We start from the raw sequence: 17377 nt of genomic DNA on the forward strand, positions 1-17377 counted from the left end.
AAGGGTTCTTCCCAAGTCATTAGCAGGCAGATCTTTCTTGCCGTGCTAAAAATCAATTACAATTTCTGTGCCAAGAACACCTGAATTATGTGACCCCTATAAAAGCTAAATGGTGTACAATTTACATTTTTATATCCTATCGCAGGAGAAATGCAGAAGTGTAAAATGAAATGATTTATGACAATCCATACTTTACAGGTCTGCAACAGATGAGAGTCAACAAAAACCAGTTATCATTATAGAAATCGTGTCAGCAATTCACAAAACATGAAGCTCTATTAAAAACACACACACACCACGAAATTTAGAGACTATTAAAGTGCAAGCTGCTCAACAAAACAAAAAATCCATTGCTTGCACCTTCACTTTATTACAAGTACCAGTAGAAGTAAGTCTGTAGCTTATGCGGTAACCACTAGAGGGCATCATCACGCTTTTTAAAAAACAGCATCTCAACCATTGGCAACAGAATCCCTTAGCCCTGACCAACATCTGGCTGCAAGGAGCAAGCTTTTATGCTGAATGAAGAGTTCACTATAGCTGATAAAATATGTGCGTCTTCAAAGCATGATTTTGGTAAGTATAATAGAGCTATTTCAAAAACGTATCCCCTGTGCAACCATACATCAAGCAGTTTTCTAATGATTCTCCATTTATTCCTCAGCCTAATATGACAAACAATTTTAAAATGCATGTGCACAAGGACATTTCTGTGCAGATTAAGTCTTATCCTATAAAAAAGATCATCTTGGGTTTGTTTTTAAAGTTTCACACTGACCAAGCTGTGCCCAGAGCGGATTGTAAGGGTGAGATTTTGCCAGCATGTTCACAGACTGAGAGGCACGTTTCTCAGAGGAGGCCCTGATGGGAAGGTGGTCAATTGGCATCACTGTGGGGACCCAAGCCAGGTGATAGGTCAGCACGGCCGTCAAGAGAGCCGCTAAGAACCTGTGGAGAAAAGAGCCACAAACAAGATAAATATGGCGATGACCCTACAGTCCCTATGAAGGGGAGCAGATCAAGCAAGCAAGTCACAGCGACGACTTACTGGTTTTTGCTGGTCTGTTCTATCAAGATGGTGAATTCCTTGAGAAAGTGTTGGCACAACTGGTTCTTCTCAGAAGCGCCGGACATCATGGTTAGCCATACAGGCTCTGCAATCCTTGGAACTGAATACAAATTCCAGATTGTAATTCTGTAAGAAAGAGGGGGGGGGGACCCAAAGAGAGATCTGTTAGCTAAAACAGTATACGCTGTTCAAAATGCAAAACCTCTATTCCATAACAAAGAAGATGATCTCAAGTGTACAAAGCCAAACTATTAGTTTTGCTTCCCAAGCGCCGCTGCAGTAGGCCCAGAAAATATGGGGTCAGCGACTGTTGACAGATTACTGCCCAGCAGTCTGAAGCATTCACTGTTGTACTGTTTGGGGATGACTGGGGGGGGGGGGCAGATTGGTGAAGGCTGGTTTATGTTGTGAACAATTCACATCCTCTTTTATATAATCCCTCTCCACCCACTCTCAGTCATGGCCATGGCCTCAGTCAGGTGCCTAAATAATAAACTGAGATATGGTCAGGTGACCAAAACCAGAGAAGTGTGAAATCCAAATACTAATTCTTTTCAAACTTGATAATATCTCCCCCTTATTTCAACACAGGCAACATTTTATATGCATCACAGCATAGGTTAATAGGTTGACACAGACATTTGTAATTAGCTATCTGTGATTGCTGGTAAAACATATCCTGGACATGATTTGAAAGGATTTATGGCCCAATTTCTAATCGTAGTGGCTACAGCTGGGAAAGGTTGTTCTCTGGGATGAAGCAAAAAGTTATAGGATAAATAGTGCCAGGAGAAGTGAGGGCAGAGGAGCATGCTTGCACCTGGCTGTCCATTTTGCATGTGTGTTATTCCTCTTAAAACTTATTTCCTCCTCATCTTCTTCCTATGGTTTAAATCTCTCCCTGGTTTGGAGGCATGCATGGCGGTGGCTCCAAGCAGTTTCCTGATCTTCTACCAGCACATTCCTTTTGCAGTTGTGCTGATGGAGCTCCTACATCAATTGGTGTCCCCTGATACACCTTCCTGGGGGCCCACAGCACTGCAGCTGAAGTCATTCAATTAATTTGCATAAATGACAGCCTCAAATGAGTTGAAAATGTAGACCTTGCCTACACACACAGCAGAATGAAGTGGGAGCAAGGTGGCAAAGTCGACTGCTGACAGAGCATTGCATATATGAACTTCAGTAGGTTTTTAAATACAGGGTTTAATGCGAAAGGAGCCTATAGTGACGTATTTCACTCTGCTACCTCATTCTGCTTCATGTGCACGTCACCGCAGCCCTCTTTTGGAGAGTTAGGTAGCAGACTGCCGCAGGTAAAAATGGCAGTTTTTGAAACAAACTTCTATTGACATTACACAATGGATGCAAATCCCATATGCTGGGATGTTTCACCACTGCTGCATTCCCCCTATTTCTCAATGGAAAAGCTGGAGAAATGATTAAAGAGGCATCAGCTTTGGCTTTTTTTTCGGTAGAGAAACAGAAAAACAATGTAGCTTCACTTTCTCCATCACCAGAGCCAACCTTTTTGTTTGTTTGTTAAAGGTGAATCTGTGCCTTTGTACCTGCAAGGCATGTGTACCTGGGAAATAGAGGGACACTAGTGCAACAAGGACAAAGCTGCCCTGGATGCCCTTTATGGAGAAGTACAAATCTACTGCTTGCCTTCCATGGACCACTAACTTACCTGAATTCACCCAGGGCATCCATGACACGGCTGATGTACACTTGCACTCTTTGGCTTGTTTCTGCTATTTTTCTGCAGGTAATCATGGCCTTGGAGAGAAAGCAATCATAATAGGTTTTTTTAAAAAGAAAAGCAAAAGTTATTATTATTATTATTTCAAAGGTTTACTAAAAAACTTTGAAAAGTCAAGCACTGGAATCTAATGAATAGAGGAACAGCTCTAGTTCAGAGGTGAAGCATATGCATTGCGTGCAAAAGGTCCCAGTTTCAATTCTTGGTATCTCCAGATAGGGCGGGAACCACAATTCCCATCATCCCTGACCACTGGACATGTTGGCTGGCGATGATGGGGTTTGTAGTCCAACAACATCTGGGGAGAAGGCTTCTTGAGACTGATAAGAGAGATCAAGGAGCAATATGCCTGAAGGTCTGTGCATGAAGAATCTATCACATTTCATGGATACCAAATAAAAAGTATTTAAATAAAAAATTGGTTGCTGGGGGCGAGGGAAAGAGACAGGAATCAGTGCTGTAGATCATTTGCTCATTCTTCCCAAAGAAAGTTTCTGTCTGTCTTGCTACAAGAGGCTCATCTGCCAAGTCCATGTCAGGTTAGACGATATGTAACTTTCAGAGCTTGTGTGGTACCATGGAAAAGATCTTGAGATTTCAAGCAGAAGCTGTACTTTGCCAGCTCAGGCATCAACTCCCTGGAGATCTGCCCCCGACATAGCATCACTTAGCCCAGCCTGCCTCCCAGATGGTTAATAATAATAATAATATTGAATGGATGTGTTCCATGCTCTACCATTTCAATGGCGCTCTTCAGCTTGCTCATGTGTGATTCAAATAAGGGGAAGTGAGAGAAGAAGAAATCCTGGAATTCCCTCTGGGCCTCTTCTTTTTCCGGGAGGGTGAAAATGACACTGATGGCAATTTTCTTCCTTCGAACCATTGCAGGATTGAGGCCACAGCTTTCATCTGCCATGCTGAAAGTTTCTTCAGTTGACCTGAAAAAGAAAATGCAGTGGGGAAATTACAACACAGCTATGTGCTCATTCAGAAAAATCAACAATGATCAAGAGGTTTTTGTTTGATGCCCTAGTGCACTGATATTAGCAATGGGTTTAAAAACAAGGACTGTGTGTATGCATAGAGTGCTGGTTTTAACTTTTTAAGTCCTTAACCATTTTGAGACCATATTAACTGAAGCCTACACCAAGAATGGGGAACCTGTGAGCCACCAGATGTTGGACTACAATTCACATCATCCCCAGCTATTGGCCATGCTGGCTAGGCCTGATGGGAGTTGGAGTCCAAGAACACCTAGAGAGCAACAGGTTATCCAGTCCTGGCCTACACCCTTATTGTCCTGCCTGAGCACCAAGATTGGCTGCTTAAAAGTGAGCAGGCTGCTCTCAGGTATCAGTGGTAGTGCAACATTTTTTGAATTCCCCACCCCCAAATCTGTCTTATCCTTCACTTCAGAGAATGATGTAGGCTCTAAAGACTTTCTGTTTTGCTGGGCTTGTGTGATTTTGTCACTGGCTTTTATGTTCCTGCCTTTTTCCTTTTTTAGAAAAAAATTAAAAACTTCAAAAGGTGGCTCATAAAAAATTTAAATACAAATACTGAAGTAATGTATGCAATTTCCCCTCCCCAAAAGTATTAGTTGAGGTGCCACCACTGTTAACAGGGACATTACAGGGTGTACCAAACTATAGCAACCACACTGAGAAACTCCCTCTCCAGCAAAGTCCACCAGGCCGTTAAAAATTATTATGCATGTACTTGATCTAAGCAAGCTTTTAAAGGCCTTTTTTGTTGGTGGCATCCAATTGCTGTTGTTTTTAACTCTGCAGTCTTTTGAACCAGTTTTACAGATGATTTATAATTGTGGCAAGTCTCCAAGGCACTTAAGACAGAGGGGAAAATAAAGTCTATAAATTTTAAAACCAATTTGCACAACTGGACTTCTCTCCAGTTTTTCCTATTCTCCCTCCAGTCCCTCAAACCTCCTCCAGAATGCCCCCCAGTCCTCTAAATAAGATTTTGGGAGCATGCAGAGGGAAGGAGATGCCCGATTCCGCAAGCAGATGCCTGCTTGTGCTATGCTGACTCTTTCCACAGTCTACAATATCCTATTCCAGGAATATGCCCTAGAAACCTACCACCTAGGAGTAATGCCGTTTTCCAAACTTGTTCTTTGACTTCGTATCCAGCGGCGGTGGTAGCTGCTAGAAGAGCTTGGCGACAGCAAAGGAGTCATCAAGAGGCTACTTAAAGAAGCTGGCAAGAAAGCAGAAAGAAGCATCACCCAAAATGGTCCTTCAATAGCGATTTCCCCTGGCACCATGCTCCCCGCCCCCAGGTCTTTTAAAGACATCTTCTCTTGGGGTGGGGTAGGAAATGAGAGACCCACAGCTTCATCTTAAGAGCACTGAAAATGCAGAAACCCCGTTACAGAGCGATAACAACTCCTCCGCAGTAGGGTCACACATTTTAGGAAACAAAAGTTGTCTTACTTAAAGATGTGGCAATGCAAGAGAACAGGCAGCTCCCCTACCCTTCCCATAGGCAAAACATAAAAGTCTTTGTAGCAACTACATCCCCAAATTCAAAAGCAAATAGATTAATATGTTTTCCCTTGCTCCAGGGGTCTTCTCCGATGCTGCCTTTCTGCTAGTGCAGCAGACATCTGCTAGGCAATGAAACTATTCCCTCCTCTCCTCTCCCCAGAGATATGGAGGACCCTCTGGAGCAGATTTTGAGGACATGTGGGGAGAGGAAAGGAAGGGAAAGTTGCCCTGTGCAAGTGGAACTCTGCATACACAGTGTTGCATGCAACCAGGTTTCTAGATTGTGTGGCAGCCCTACTTGAATACAGTAGGCTCCCTCCTGCAGAAATTCAGCCCCAGTGTATTTTGGGGTGCGGATGCTGCAGGAATGGCAATGAAGACATGCAGGAGGGGCCAATGGGACCAACCCCAGGCACCCCTTTGCAAGGGGCAGTCTTGGGGGACAGGGAGAGATAACAGAATACGTCTAAATCTAAAACAGAGTGCCAGACACTGTGCAGAACAAACTGGAATGTTAAAGAAGCTTACAATCTACAGGAAAATCATAAAGATACTACACAGGGGAAAAGTCAAATGAGCATTAAGTACCAAGAATTATTTTGGGGAGGCAGGTAATAACAATAACATTAATAAGAATAATTCAGAAGTAATGGCCTTAAAGAGACCAGAAAATGGATTTTACAAATAATCCTAGAATAAGAAACTAATGAACATACATTTCCATTTTTAACACAGTATCAGGGTTCATAAGAGTGCCATGTCAAGTGTAATGAAATCTGGAACTGGTGGCTTACATGTCACTAAAAATTTCTTTGCCACGTTTGGTTGGTACAGCAGAGAGGAGTGATATACCTGATCGAGCGATGCCACTGTCTCTGTCTTCATTCTGCCCCCTGCTAGGCATGTCAACAGGTGTGCTGTGCGCTGAAAGGGGGGGAAAACGGAGGAGATTTAACAGGCATCCTATTTCTCACCTGCTTTTAAAACAGGGCCACACAAGCAGCAGTTTCAATTCAACAGTGATATTTCTCAAAGCTCCAGAGCAAATGCCTCAAGAGTGACAAGGAGGGGGCAAGGAGGACACAATTGCAGGCTTAAAATTAGTTAAGTCTGCTTTAACAAACATACTATTGATTCCGCAAGTTTATCAACGTATGTCTTTTGTCAATCAATCTTTATTACGGTCCAGAGACCCAACAAATCGTATGTCTTTTGTCTGAAATCCTAGTCTGACTTCAACTAGTTTGTTAGTGTTATCAGGTTAGAACGCTGATTGGAAGGAAAATAGCCATTAGCACTGTTGTGCAAACAGTTGCCTAATAGCTGACATGGTGTTATAATTATAGTCCCCATAGAGGTTTTCATGCTTTTGAAGACACTGAGAAATGAAGGGACATATTTTCAGTTTGAAAATAACAAAATCTCCCTTCAGGCATTCTCCTCACTGCAATTACCAGTAGGGAAGAGAATGGGAGAGACCTCCCTGCTCCTACTGCCAGCTATTGCTGCTGCCACACCCTTCCTTCATAGCAGGCTGAACTTCTACAGGAAGCTTTTTCTAATGTATGCTCTCCATGCAGTTTAGAACATGGACCTTCCAGCGTACATGACCACAGCTGGCTCAAGGCTGCAGAAATTTACCCACTCTCTCTTCTCATGGGGTAGAGGGGGAAGGGAATGGACTCCATGGCATAGTATGGCTGGGGGAAGAAAGCCTGAGTAAGACTAAAGCCTTAAGTTGCCTAGATAGCACCTATGAAGCCAGGAGTGGTTTGAACAAGTATGGAATTCCTTATTCTCAAGACGAAAGATCTGTGTAGACTAGAGATGTTTTGTATCCCAATTTCAAGGGCAATGTCTTGGAAAAACAGACCCTACTTCTAAACTCAACATACTCATGGACACATACACACACATGTGTGTGTGTACATGTGTGTGTATAATACTGTCAATTAATTTGATCTCTGGTAACTCTGAAAAGAGAATATGTGAAAATAGGTGATTATGTTTTAAGTGAGTACATTATGTAATGTTAACTACTATATTGCTCTGTTGTAACACACACACACACACAAATTAAATGAATTTATCGTGGCATTAGTTTAAGTTTCCTATGTAACATGCTAGCAGGAAGTAACACAAACTATCCACAAGTTAAAGGCAACTTCTGTGGTTAGAAGTGAACTTCTGGATCCAACCCATTGTTACTCTTACATGCTTTAAAATGATAACACACACAAATGACAAATATCTGTTTTCAGATGGCTCCCAATGCTAGGCTGAACAGCAGTTGTAGCTCCATAAATTCCCAACATTAAGCAAAGAAGATCGATTGATTAGAGGGCATGCAAAATTTGTGACCCGTGTTTAGATTAACTCAGATTCCCTTGATCACACTCTTCCAAAAGGTCAGCACTTCCGCTATAAAATTAACTGTGCTTATTCGGTGGCATTTAGGTGACTTTACCACGTGGGGGCAGGGGAAGATAGGGGGGGGGGGGAGAGAAACCACTCCAACATTATTACATGTGAGAAAATTAACAGAACACACCAGCAAATGATTAACTTGGAAAAGACAACTCCTCTCAAACCTGGAAGGGCTCTGTCATCTGGGAATAAATATGGCGCTATGAAGTGCGACCAGCAGGGAAACACATTACTGAAGATGCTACATGGACAGCGTGAGGAACTTGCAGCCCTCCAGATGTTGGCCAAAAGCCATGGCTCAGTGGTAGAGCCACTGAGCTTTGCATGCAAAAGGTATCAGGTGCAAACCTCAACATCTCCAGGTAAGGCTTCTGCTCAAAGCCCCGGAGAGCTGCTGCCAGTCAGTGTTGACAATACTGAGCTGGAAGGACCAATGGTCTCCTGTGTTCCGATTGCACTAGTGGCGCAGAGCGGCAGCCTCCCGGCAGCAGTGTCACTGCTGCTTACTAGGGTTGGCAAAGGACGGAGTGCTGTGGATACCCCAGCAAAACCAATTCGGCACTCCCACCCTCACCACTGTGTGTCTCCCTCCTGGGAAGTAGTTATGACTCCACTGCTGGGAGGCTATTGCCCTGGCTCTGCCCCCACCAAGTCGGATGGTCCTGATCCCTGACCACACTGGGTGAGGCCGATGGGAGTTGGACTTCCACAACATCGGGAGGGCCACAGATTCCCCACACCTGCTTTAGATGAGCTCTTACTGGATATTTTAGAGCTACCACCACCATCACCTCCTCAGCCCAGTCCATTTGTGGAGAGGAGTTATTGATCCCATGCCAAGAGATTTCCACCAGGAGCTAGCTAGAGGGGCATGTACTGGCGCACCACCCTGTGCTCGACGCTGCGCACAAACCTGCAAAGAAGGAAGCACTCCGGGTGAGCCAGAGAGGCCCCCCTTCAGCCACACCATGCAGCAGTTTGTTGCTACACAGCTGCAATACACCTAGAAGGCAGCAACACAAGAAATATACAAAACAAAACAAAATCAGATTACATGGAAATGTAACAGACCACGAACCAAAACTTGTGGTGCACACACAAATAATTAAACCGCTGAATGTACTTACCTAGGTTACTTCCACTGTGGCAGGGGCCCAAACTATTTGGATTAGAGTTCAGTCTTGCTAAATTGGGTTCTTGATTCATGTATTCAAAGCTACCTTGCAAGCTGTAAAAGAAACATCCATCCAAGAAAGATGGATTAAGTTGCCATTGAGCACTTCCTCCCCACCCTGTAGCCCTGCAATTGGCTATCCATGATCATAAAGAGATTTCTAAACTTATGTAAGATAGCATCGATTTCACCCACTCACAGCAGGCAGCACTGCAATGGAAAAAAGTCAAGATCTATAGGTTGCATCCCAAGTAGCACTAAGTAATTCACTCCAACAACGTAAGGATTTGAGTTTGCACAACATAACTTTCCCTTGCTCTCCTCTGTCTCCACTCACCCTCTAAATCTGTTCTGGGGGTCCCCCCAACCCTGCAGAGCAGATTCGTGGGAGTAAGAAGTGAAGAAAGGAAAGTCCACTACCCAAGTGTAAATCTTTGCACTGACAGAAGGCTCTTGTTGGCTACAACTCTAAGTAACACCATCATAACTTGAAGTGATGACCATGTGCCCAGGAGTTTCTTATTCCTCTACACCAAATGGTGAATCCCACCACTTTTAAGAACTTAGTTATCTTTACATAGCCACTTCTAGCTGCTTTTTGTGAATTCTGAAGACAAACACCCTAAATTTAGTTGAGTCTCATAGGACTTGACACCTGTGCCTCAACCACACAAAAATAATTTACGGTGTTGCACTCTTAGTTTATGATTACCAAGGCAGGATTTTTCAAAAAATAAAATACTGAGTTGAGTGAGAACTGCCTCCCCCTTGAAAATCTGAATCTGAAAACAGTAAAAGCGAGGAAGGAAGATGCTCTCACCTATTTGCACTTCCACAGAAGCTGCCTACTCTGGCAGAGAAAACTTTACTCATCATAAGCTGCGGAGGAGAGCTGAAAGGATAAACAATAAAACTAATAATTCAGCTGTTCCAGTAAGAACTCCATGACAACAAGAAGGAACTGGAGGCATTAGCTCACCGTATATAGTGGATCTTCAGTGTAGAGCCTTTGTAACTCATTGCTACTGAACCAAACATCATCTCTCCCAACATGTTGACATCAGAAGCTGGCCTGGTGTACTAGAAGTAAGGAAGGAAAAACAGTTGCTTTCGCAAACTTTGCCATATACTGCTTCTAAACCAAGCAGCTTTTGAGTTGTACCGTTGTAGCACATTGAGTCCCAATGAAGTATTAACACAAGCAAGTGAAAACACAACAGGCATAGCATTACTGAATTACCAAAGTTCTACTGATTCTGCACAGCCACTACTAAAAGCAGGCAGAGTGAAAATGGGGGACACCATATTACAATCTGATTTTGAATACATTTTTAGCTGCCCCAATTTAACACCCCCCCTCAAAAGGATATGTACAAGAACATGGAGCAAAAGAAGGTCTATTGAAACAAAAAGATATACATGTTTGGGATTTTAAAGCACCAATATATATAATATGCTAAATTTCATTTATTTATTTTTACTCCCCCCCCCCATTGATTTTCTTTTGCATGTCTATTTCATCATTCACATAAAATTCATACCATTTTTAGTTTAAAGAAGCTGGTGTACAACAAACATGGGATATGCAGAATTAAAATGTACTAAGCATTTTATACTCCCTCCTCTTCAGAGAGCAGCTCTAGTGAGAATTTAGCCATTTTTCAGCGCAGTGCAACTTGTAACGCTATTCTTTTTAACTGCTTTTTTAAAAATGCAAATGTATTAAAGAAAAAAATAGAGGAAAATAAAGAAGGGAATAAGCATCAATACATCCATCTTAATTTATACATACAAATTGATACATGCCATCCAAATGCCTTTTTAAGTATCCAGAATTGGTGTTTACAGAAAGTACTTTCAAATCTGGCAAGGGCATTAAGGCCCTCATTACATAAATAGATGGTGAGGATTTATCCCTCCAGGCCAAATGGAAAGTGATTCCTTACCAGATATGTAGCAAAACCTAAGACAAATCTGGTTTTCAATTCAGTTGACTTGGGGGTTTGTATAGATGCCAGTTCTCATGTTCAGGTTACCTGATACTTAGGAATGTCTTCAGTGACGTTCTGCCTACTGTCCATTGAAGAACTACAGGGAGAAGCTGCACTGGCTCCAACAGTTGTTTGGCAGCCCTTGCCCCAAGTCTTCCCAGAAGCATCCTAGAGGAGGAAATATATTAATTCGTGGTAATGCAAAATCCCCATAATTTCTAAGCAACCCTGCAGCATTTCAGTGCATAAAACACTGTCTCCATGTTAAAATGGACCCACTTGCACTTTTAATCCTGGTCATGGCTGTCTTCCTGATCTGCTAATTGGGTGCTTTCCAGATGTTGTTGCACCCCCAGATAACATCACCCCCAACCAGATGTTCGTTGAGGCTGATGGGAGTTGTAGTCCCAATATCTGTAGAGCACCAGGCAGCCAAAGGCTGCAGTACAGTGGTACCTCGGGTTACATACGCTTCAGGTTACAGACTCCGCTAACCCGAAAAAAGTACCTCGGGAACTTTGCTTCAGGATCAGAACAGAAATCGTGCTCCGGTGGCATGGCGGCAGCAGGAGGTCCCCATTAGCTAAAGTGGTGCTTCGGGTTAAGAACAGTTTCAGGTTAAGAACAGACCTCTGGAACGAATTACAGTGGTGCCCCGCAAGACGAATGCCTCGCAAGACGGAAAACCCGCTAGACGAAAGGGTGTTCCGTTTTGGAGGTGCTTCGCAAAACGAATTTCCTATGGGCTTGCTTCGCAAGACGAAAATGTCTTGCGAGTTCCTGCGGGGTTTTTTTCCTTTCCCCCCCTTTTTCTAAGCCGCTAAGCCGCTTATCTGCTTATCCGCTAAGCCGATAAGCCGCTAAAAGCCGCTAATAGCACTAATCCGCTAAGCCGTCAATGGGCTTGCTTCGCAAGACGAAAAAACCGCTAGACGAAGAGACTCGCGGAACAGATTAATTTCGTCTTGCGAGGCACCACTGTAAGTACTTAACCCGAGGTACCACTGTATATGAACTCGACTTTTCTGGTTTCACTTTCCTGAATACAACCAAGCACTTTCATTGCGCTCAGACCCCCAAACCTTTCCTGTCTTCTATTTACACACAAAGCCCACGTTCTGAGGACTAACTCTTCATGGTGTTGAGGCCAGCCCAGGCTCCAGGGCCCAGACACCTCCAGTGGCAGGCAGGGTGGGACAGGGAGCCCTGCATGGGGGGATGCCTCATTACCGTGCTCCCACAAAGTGGTGCATCTGGGCTGACAACCCCAGTGTGTCCCCCCAATGCTATGCCCCTGCAATCAACCCCTCTTCCCAGGGAACTCTGGGAATTGTAGCTCTGGGAGGAGAATAAGGGTCTCCTAGCAACTCCCAGCACCCTTCTCAAACTTCCCAGGATTCTTGTGAGGGACAGCCATGGCTGTTTAAAGTGGTAGAATACTCTTTTGAACATATAATGCAGATCTTTATTCTTTTAGTTTAAACTCATTGATTAGAAGGGCTGTGCTGGGGTGGGAGTGGGGAGGTGAGCTCATTGCCACATGCTCCTTGAGGTAAGAGCGAGCTCAACAAGCCATTGGTTTTAGAAGGTCAATAAAAACCTGAACTCAGTGAAAGCAGGAGCATAACAGGGGTTTCTCCTCCCCAGCCTCACACCTACTCCTTATCTGCCCCCATAAAGCACACAGGCCTTTTGCACATTCAAACCACCTATTTACATTCCTTTTGTAAGAGATTTTGCTTTGTACTACATTTAGTTAAGGGCTGTTAATCTAATCCCCCAATGTGACTGTCATTAGGGAAAGAGCAAAATTGTTGGTTGTCATGTGTTTGACACAAGCTACTGACAAGGGGGGTAGGGAGAGAAAAGCCTTCTGTAATGCGTTTGCCTGTGGGCCACCCACAGGAAAAGCCTGGAACAGAATTCATTAGCTGTACTTCATGATTAAGCTCTGCTTTTTACATGCAAGTAGCCAGCCTAGGCTTCCAGATAAACAAGCCCAATGGGAAGTTGGCTCAACCTGTACATTTGGTTGCTGCTGCTGTGAAGACTCTTTTTCAAAGAGTTCAGGAGAAAAAAGCCCAGCGAAGTGAGGAGTGAAATGGAAACCACGGCTGGAATGGATAGAAGTAATTTACATCAATCAGCCAAAGCTGAGCCTTGTGTGTAAACTGTATTCAAAATGAGTTTTTATTCCAAGATGACATCATAGAGCCAGATGCATTGCACACCATATGTTTAAATCATATGGCTCCCCCTGCAGAGAATCCTGGGAACTGTAGTTTGTTAAACATGTTGGGAACTGCAGCTCAGTGGGAGGAAAAACTACAGTTCCCATGATTCTTGGGGGGGGGGCGTGCGCGAAGCCGTATGCATTAAATACATGGCATGTATGCAGCCAGAGTTTGCATATAGACCTGTGTAGACAACCAAGTCTACGTACACCTAGAGGCAAAAGAGTGGAGTAGCAGGAAGAGGGAAAGATCTCAGGCAGGCAAGAGGCAAATTTTCCACTGAGACGTAAACAAAGAGAAAAGAATGATGATGTTTGTATTCTTAAGCCTTAAGTAAAGGCGGGATATAAATAAATATTGTGATAATTGTGATTTTAAAAAATTGTGGTCATTTTCCTATTTTATTTTTATGGCTGGATAAAAGGAAGAAACAACAAAACCCATACCTGAACTGTTGTCTCATCAATTTTGTGGACTGCTGTGGAGTCAAACAAGACCTGTCTGCCCCGCCTCTCACAATCTTGATAGACTATCAAGCGAATTTCATTTAGGTCAAACCCTGAAGAGGACCAGCTGTGAATTGTAAATACAAGAAGGAATGAAGATAAATAGCCATTTATTCAAGAGACTTTTTCCATGGCGTGGTCTTGTGAATGTTAAAGCCACAAATGTTCTTCATACATTCACACTGAAAAGGTAGCAGAACAGTTGGCTATTACATCACGAGCCATTTCAAAAGTTAAGTCAAACCCCCTGTGGGGTCAAATGCACTTTAAAACAACAACCCTGGTTTCAAAAAGTGCTCATAAATAAATAAGGTTGGCTAAAGTAACTTAAACTAAGTAAAAAAGAAAAGTTTGCATTCTGTACATGTGAGACTCTGTTACATTTTCATTTAGTCTGATGAAGAGTTAATGTAAGTATAGACGGAAAATTCTGAGGAGTCGCTTTCCAACTTATAGGAATACCACATACATCTCCACATACATGCCTACATGTAATGTTCAGTATTAATGTGGGATGGCCACGGTAGTATATACATGAGTTAACTGGAAAGCCACAGTTAACCCTAACCCTAGTATTAGCCGGGACAGTCAGTGTGGCGAGACATACCAAACCTCATTACTCAACTCCAGGTTTCTAATTTAAGACCCTTAATAAACCATTCAAGTGAAATTGCAGGTTGCCTTAAAAGGAAGAAAGAAAAACCACACAACAATATTGTCTAGGTAGCCCTTAAGGCTTGGATTAAAAAAACAACAACAACCCTAAAATTCTACTTGAACACATATAAAAATCACTTAAGCATCCTTCAGCATGCCAAGGTCCGATTCTGCCAGGGAAGAGGTGTAGCCACAAATCAAACTCTTTTTTTAAATAGCTGAATTCAGGACAGAGAGCAAAGCATCAGCATCCAATCAGAGAGGATACTGGACATTCACTAAGTCCAGCCCACAGGCAGGAAGAAAATACTTGACATCTGGCTACCCCAGGTTAATAGGTAGAACATTCTCTTTCCCTTCTGACAAATGCTTCCTTGTGTGTTTGGAGGCAGGATAACAAGAGTAGATGTGTATTACCATTTTTTTCTATTATGGCATAGAGAAATTGTTACATATGGTTTACTGGCATATACGAAAGAGTCATAGCTGTCTCTTCTATTATAGATGCCATTTATCAGTTCCTCCACTATCCACCATTTTCATGCAAATCTATGACATACAGTTCAGCTTGTTCATACAGTTAAAAAAACCAACAGGAGGGCTCTCACATTGTATGCATTATAAAGCAACCTGAAATCTGACCAATACTATTAAACTTATTTTACCTGGTATTAGCAACAAAGAGCTCTAATGAACTCAAATAGGTAAGAAATAAGTAGATGTGTCTTCTAAAAGTAGTTTACCATCTTAACAGGCAAGACCAACTTGTGTATTCCTTGTTATGCATTTTAAGGAAGAATTGTTGATTATCTTTTGGGTTCAAATGTGCTCTTTTAAGTTTCCAATGAAAACAAAACTTGGATCTGTTTGCCAGTACTGTACCTTGAATCACATGGCATTGCCACCCTGCACTTTTGAAATGTACAAGACTTTAGAGCACATGGAAATATTTGAAAGGGCTGATACAGTGAAATCCTTTGCTGTTGCAACATAGAGATGTGCATTTTCTAGCAGAGGCTTCCCTTATGTATCATAGTTTCATTTCAGTACAGCCCTGACCCAGCTAGACCACACCTACAGGGTAGAGAAAGAACACATGCTATTAGGCAACGTTAATTTATCCTGTGCATGCAAAAGTTTTGGTCCTCTCCCAAAAGCGCTTTAAAAAGTAGGATTTTAAAACTTTTTTTAAAAAAAAGATATACCATATCTTTGAGGAGGGGGGAAATGGGTACCTTTTCTTAGCCAAAAGGAAAACATTTAAAGTCATGTTTATTAAACTTTTTGCTTTCTATAGGCTAGCAATCCTCAAATGTTTGTGCATATTACAAGCAGCCAGCAAAGAGTACCAGCTTATACACTCCTTTTTGTCAATGGCCTAAAATGGGTGGGAAACCGGCAGCTTCTCCAGATGTTGCTGCCAGACTCCATCAGTTCCAGTCAACATGATGATTCCAGTCAGGGATGATGGGAGCTGTAGTTCAGCAACATCCAGGTGTGCTACAGACTCTCGCATCCCTGGCTTAGAATCTCACAGGTGGCTGAACTCCTTGATTCCACCAACAGATTTTAACAATAAGAGAGAAGTCAAAATCTGTTTCTTTCAATATTATACCATACATGGCTCAGTATCTGCAAGACATCCAGCTCTGTGCTAAGGAAAGGTCACCAAACACTGTTCTCGGGTGACAAAATTATCTACATGTTGAAAAGGACTGCAGTTCTTTAGCCACTGAACACACTTCTAATACCAACCTGCCCTCTCCCTTCCTGGGCGTTTGAGTTTCTGAACATAACTATGGGTTTGTACTGCAATATTTATTACTACAGGAAAGTGGAAATCTGCCTCTTTTTCCAAGTTGCTTGTCTACCTAACTGAATACATACAACCTGCCTTCATGGAGAACTTCAACTTCAGAGGTTCAAAAGACAAATCGAACTAGGTTTCTGGAGCTACCAACGTATGCCCACCCTACTGTTTCATTGCCACTTTATAGGTGCCACAAAATATCCATTCCACATTTGAAAGAAAATATATATTTTAGCATGGCAACACCTACTCTTCAGAACTACAGTGGTACCTCAGGTTACATACGCTTCAGGTTACAGACTCCGCTAACCCAGAAATAGTACCTTGGGTTAAGAACTTTGCTTCAGGATGAGAACAGAAATCGTGCTCCGGTGGCGCGGCAGCAGCAGGAGGCCCCATTAGCTAAAGTGGTGCTTCAGGTTAAGAACAGTTTCAGGTTAAGAACAGACCTCCAGAATGAATTAAGTACTTAACCCGAGATACCACCATATCTCGCATTTTCACTGCACTCCTATTAGCACCTGCTGAAAACATTTTATTTTAGACAAACATGTATTTTAATCTTTTCCCACTTGTTGTAAAGGTTTTTTATTTTAAAAATTTCTTCTTTATTTTCAGGCTTGCTTTTTTTTTTGTAAATTGCTTAGAGGTTTGATTGACAAGCAAGTGGTACATTAATTTCGTTAAATGATGAAGTGCTGAAGGTAGCATGTGTGTAAAATCAGCCTGTTTGCATTGCCTTTTGAGGAAGCTATTCAAATTGTAATTTATTTATTTTTAAAAATAATATTTATTCCAATTTTAAAGATTACAAAAAAGAAAACACCAAACTAAGCAAGAAAAAACAAGACAATACATCACCATAAACACAAACAGAAAACAAAAAAACCCAGAACAATACAAACAACCAAGAAAAAAACAAAAAAAATCAAACCTTCCCACAACTCATTTTTCATTTGCTTGTTTCCTTGACCTCCTCACACCTCCCTTTTTTGTATTCTAGTTCAATTAGGTATTTCAGCAAATCCTTTCCATCTTTGTTTTTATCCTAGTAATTTATCTTAACATACTGTAATTTTACACTCTCTTCTTTCACCAATTAACTATCCATTTTTACTTAATCCTTTATATCATTTCTGCTAAGACCACATAACTTCATTCCAACATACTTCTAACATTCCTTAATTTACAATGTTTCTGTAAATAAACTTTAAATTTCTTCCAATCTTCTTCCACCAAC

At 42.2% G+C, this 17377-nt stretch overlaps 1 protein-coding gene across 4 annotated transcripts in view; it reads right to left on the reverse strand.

Moving 5' to 3' along the window:
* The window catches only part of FNIP2 (folliculin interacting protein 2), a 47416-nt gene that overhangs the window by 12829 nt on the left and 17210 nt on the right, over positions 1–17377 (reverse strand). For 2 of the 4 annotated variants that reach the window (XM_081875247.1, XM_081875245.1), the window contains exons 2-13: positions 13611–13737; positions 10976–11098; positions 9919–10019; positions 9760–9831; positions 8893–8993; positions 8679–8768; positions 6191–6262; positions 4931–5048; positions 3568–3769; positions 2760–2848; positions 1049–1195; positions 779–948 (exon numbers count right to left, since the gene is read on the reverse strand). In XM_081875247.1, the coding sequence (XP_081731373.1) occupies positions 779–948; positions 1049–1195; positions 2760–2848; positions 3568–3769; positions 4931–5048; positions 6191–6262; positions 8679–8768; positions 8893–8993; positions 9760–9831; positions 9919–10019; positions 10976–11098; positions 13611–13737 (1412 nt within the window). The remainder of the gene's footprint in view (positions 1–778; positions 949–1048; positions 1196–2759; positions 2849–3567; positions 3770–4930; positions 5049–6190; positions 6263–8678; positions 8769–8892; positions 8994–9759; positions 9832–9918; positions 10020–10975; positions 11099–13610; positions 13738–17377) is intronic. The other 2 variants (XM_081875248.1, XM_081875246.1) reach the window with 1 other exon arrangement.

The sequence above is a fragment of the Podarcis erhardii genome (assembly GCF_964252035.2).
Source record: "Podarcis erhardii genome assembly, chromosome: 9".
In the NCBI taxonomy this organism is placed as follows: domain Eukaryota; kingdom Metazoa; phylum Chordata; class Lepidosauria; order Squamata; family Lacertidae; genus Podarcis; species Podarcis erhardii.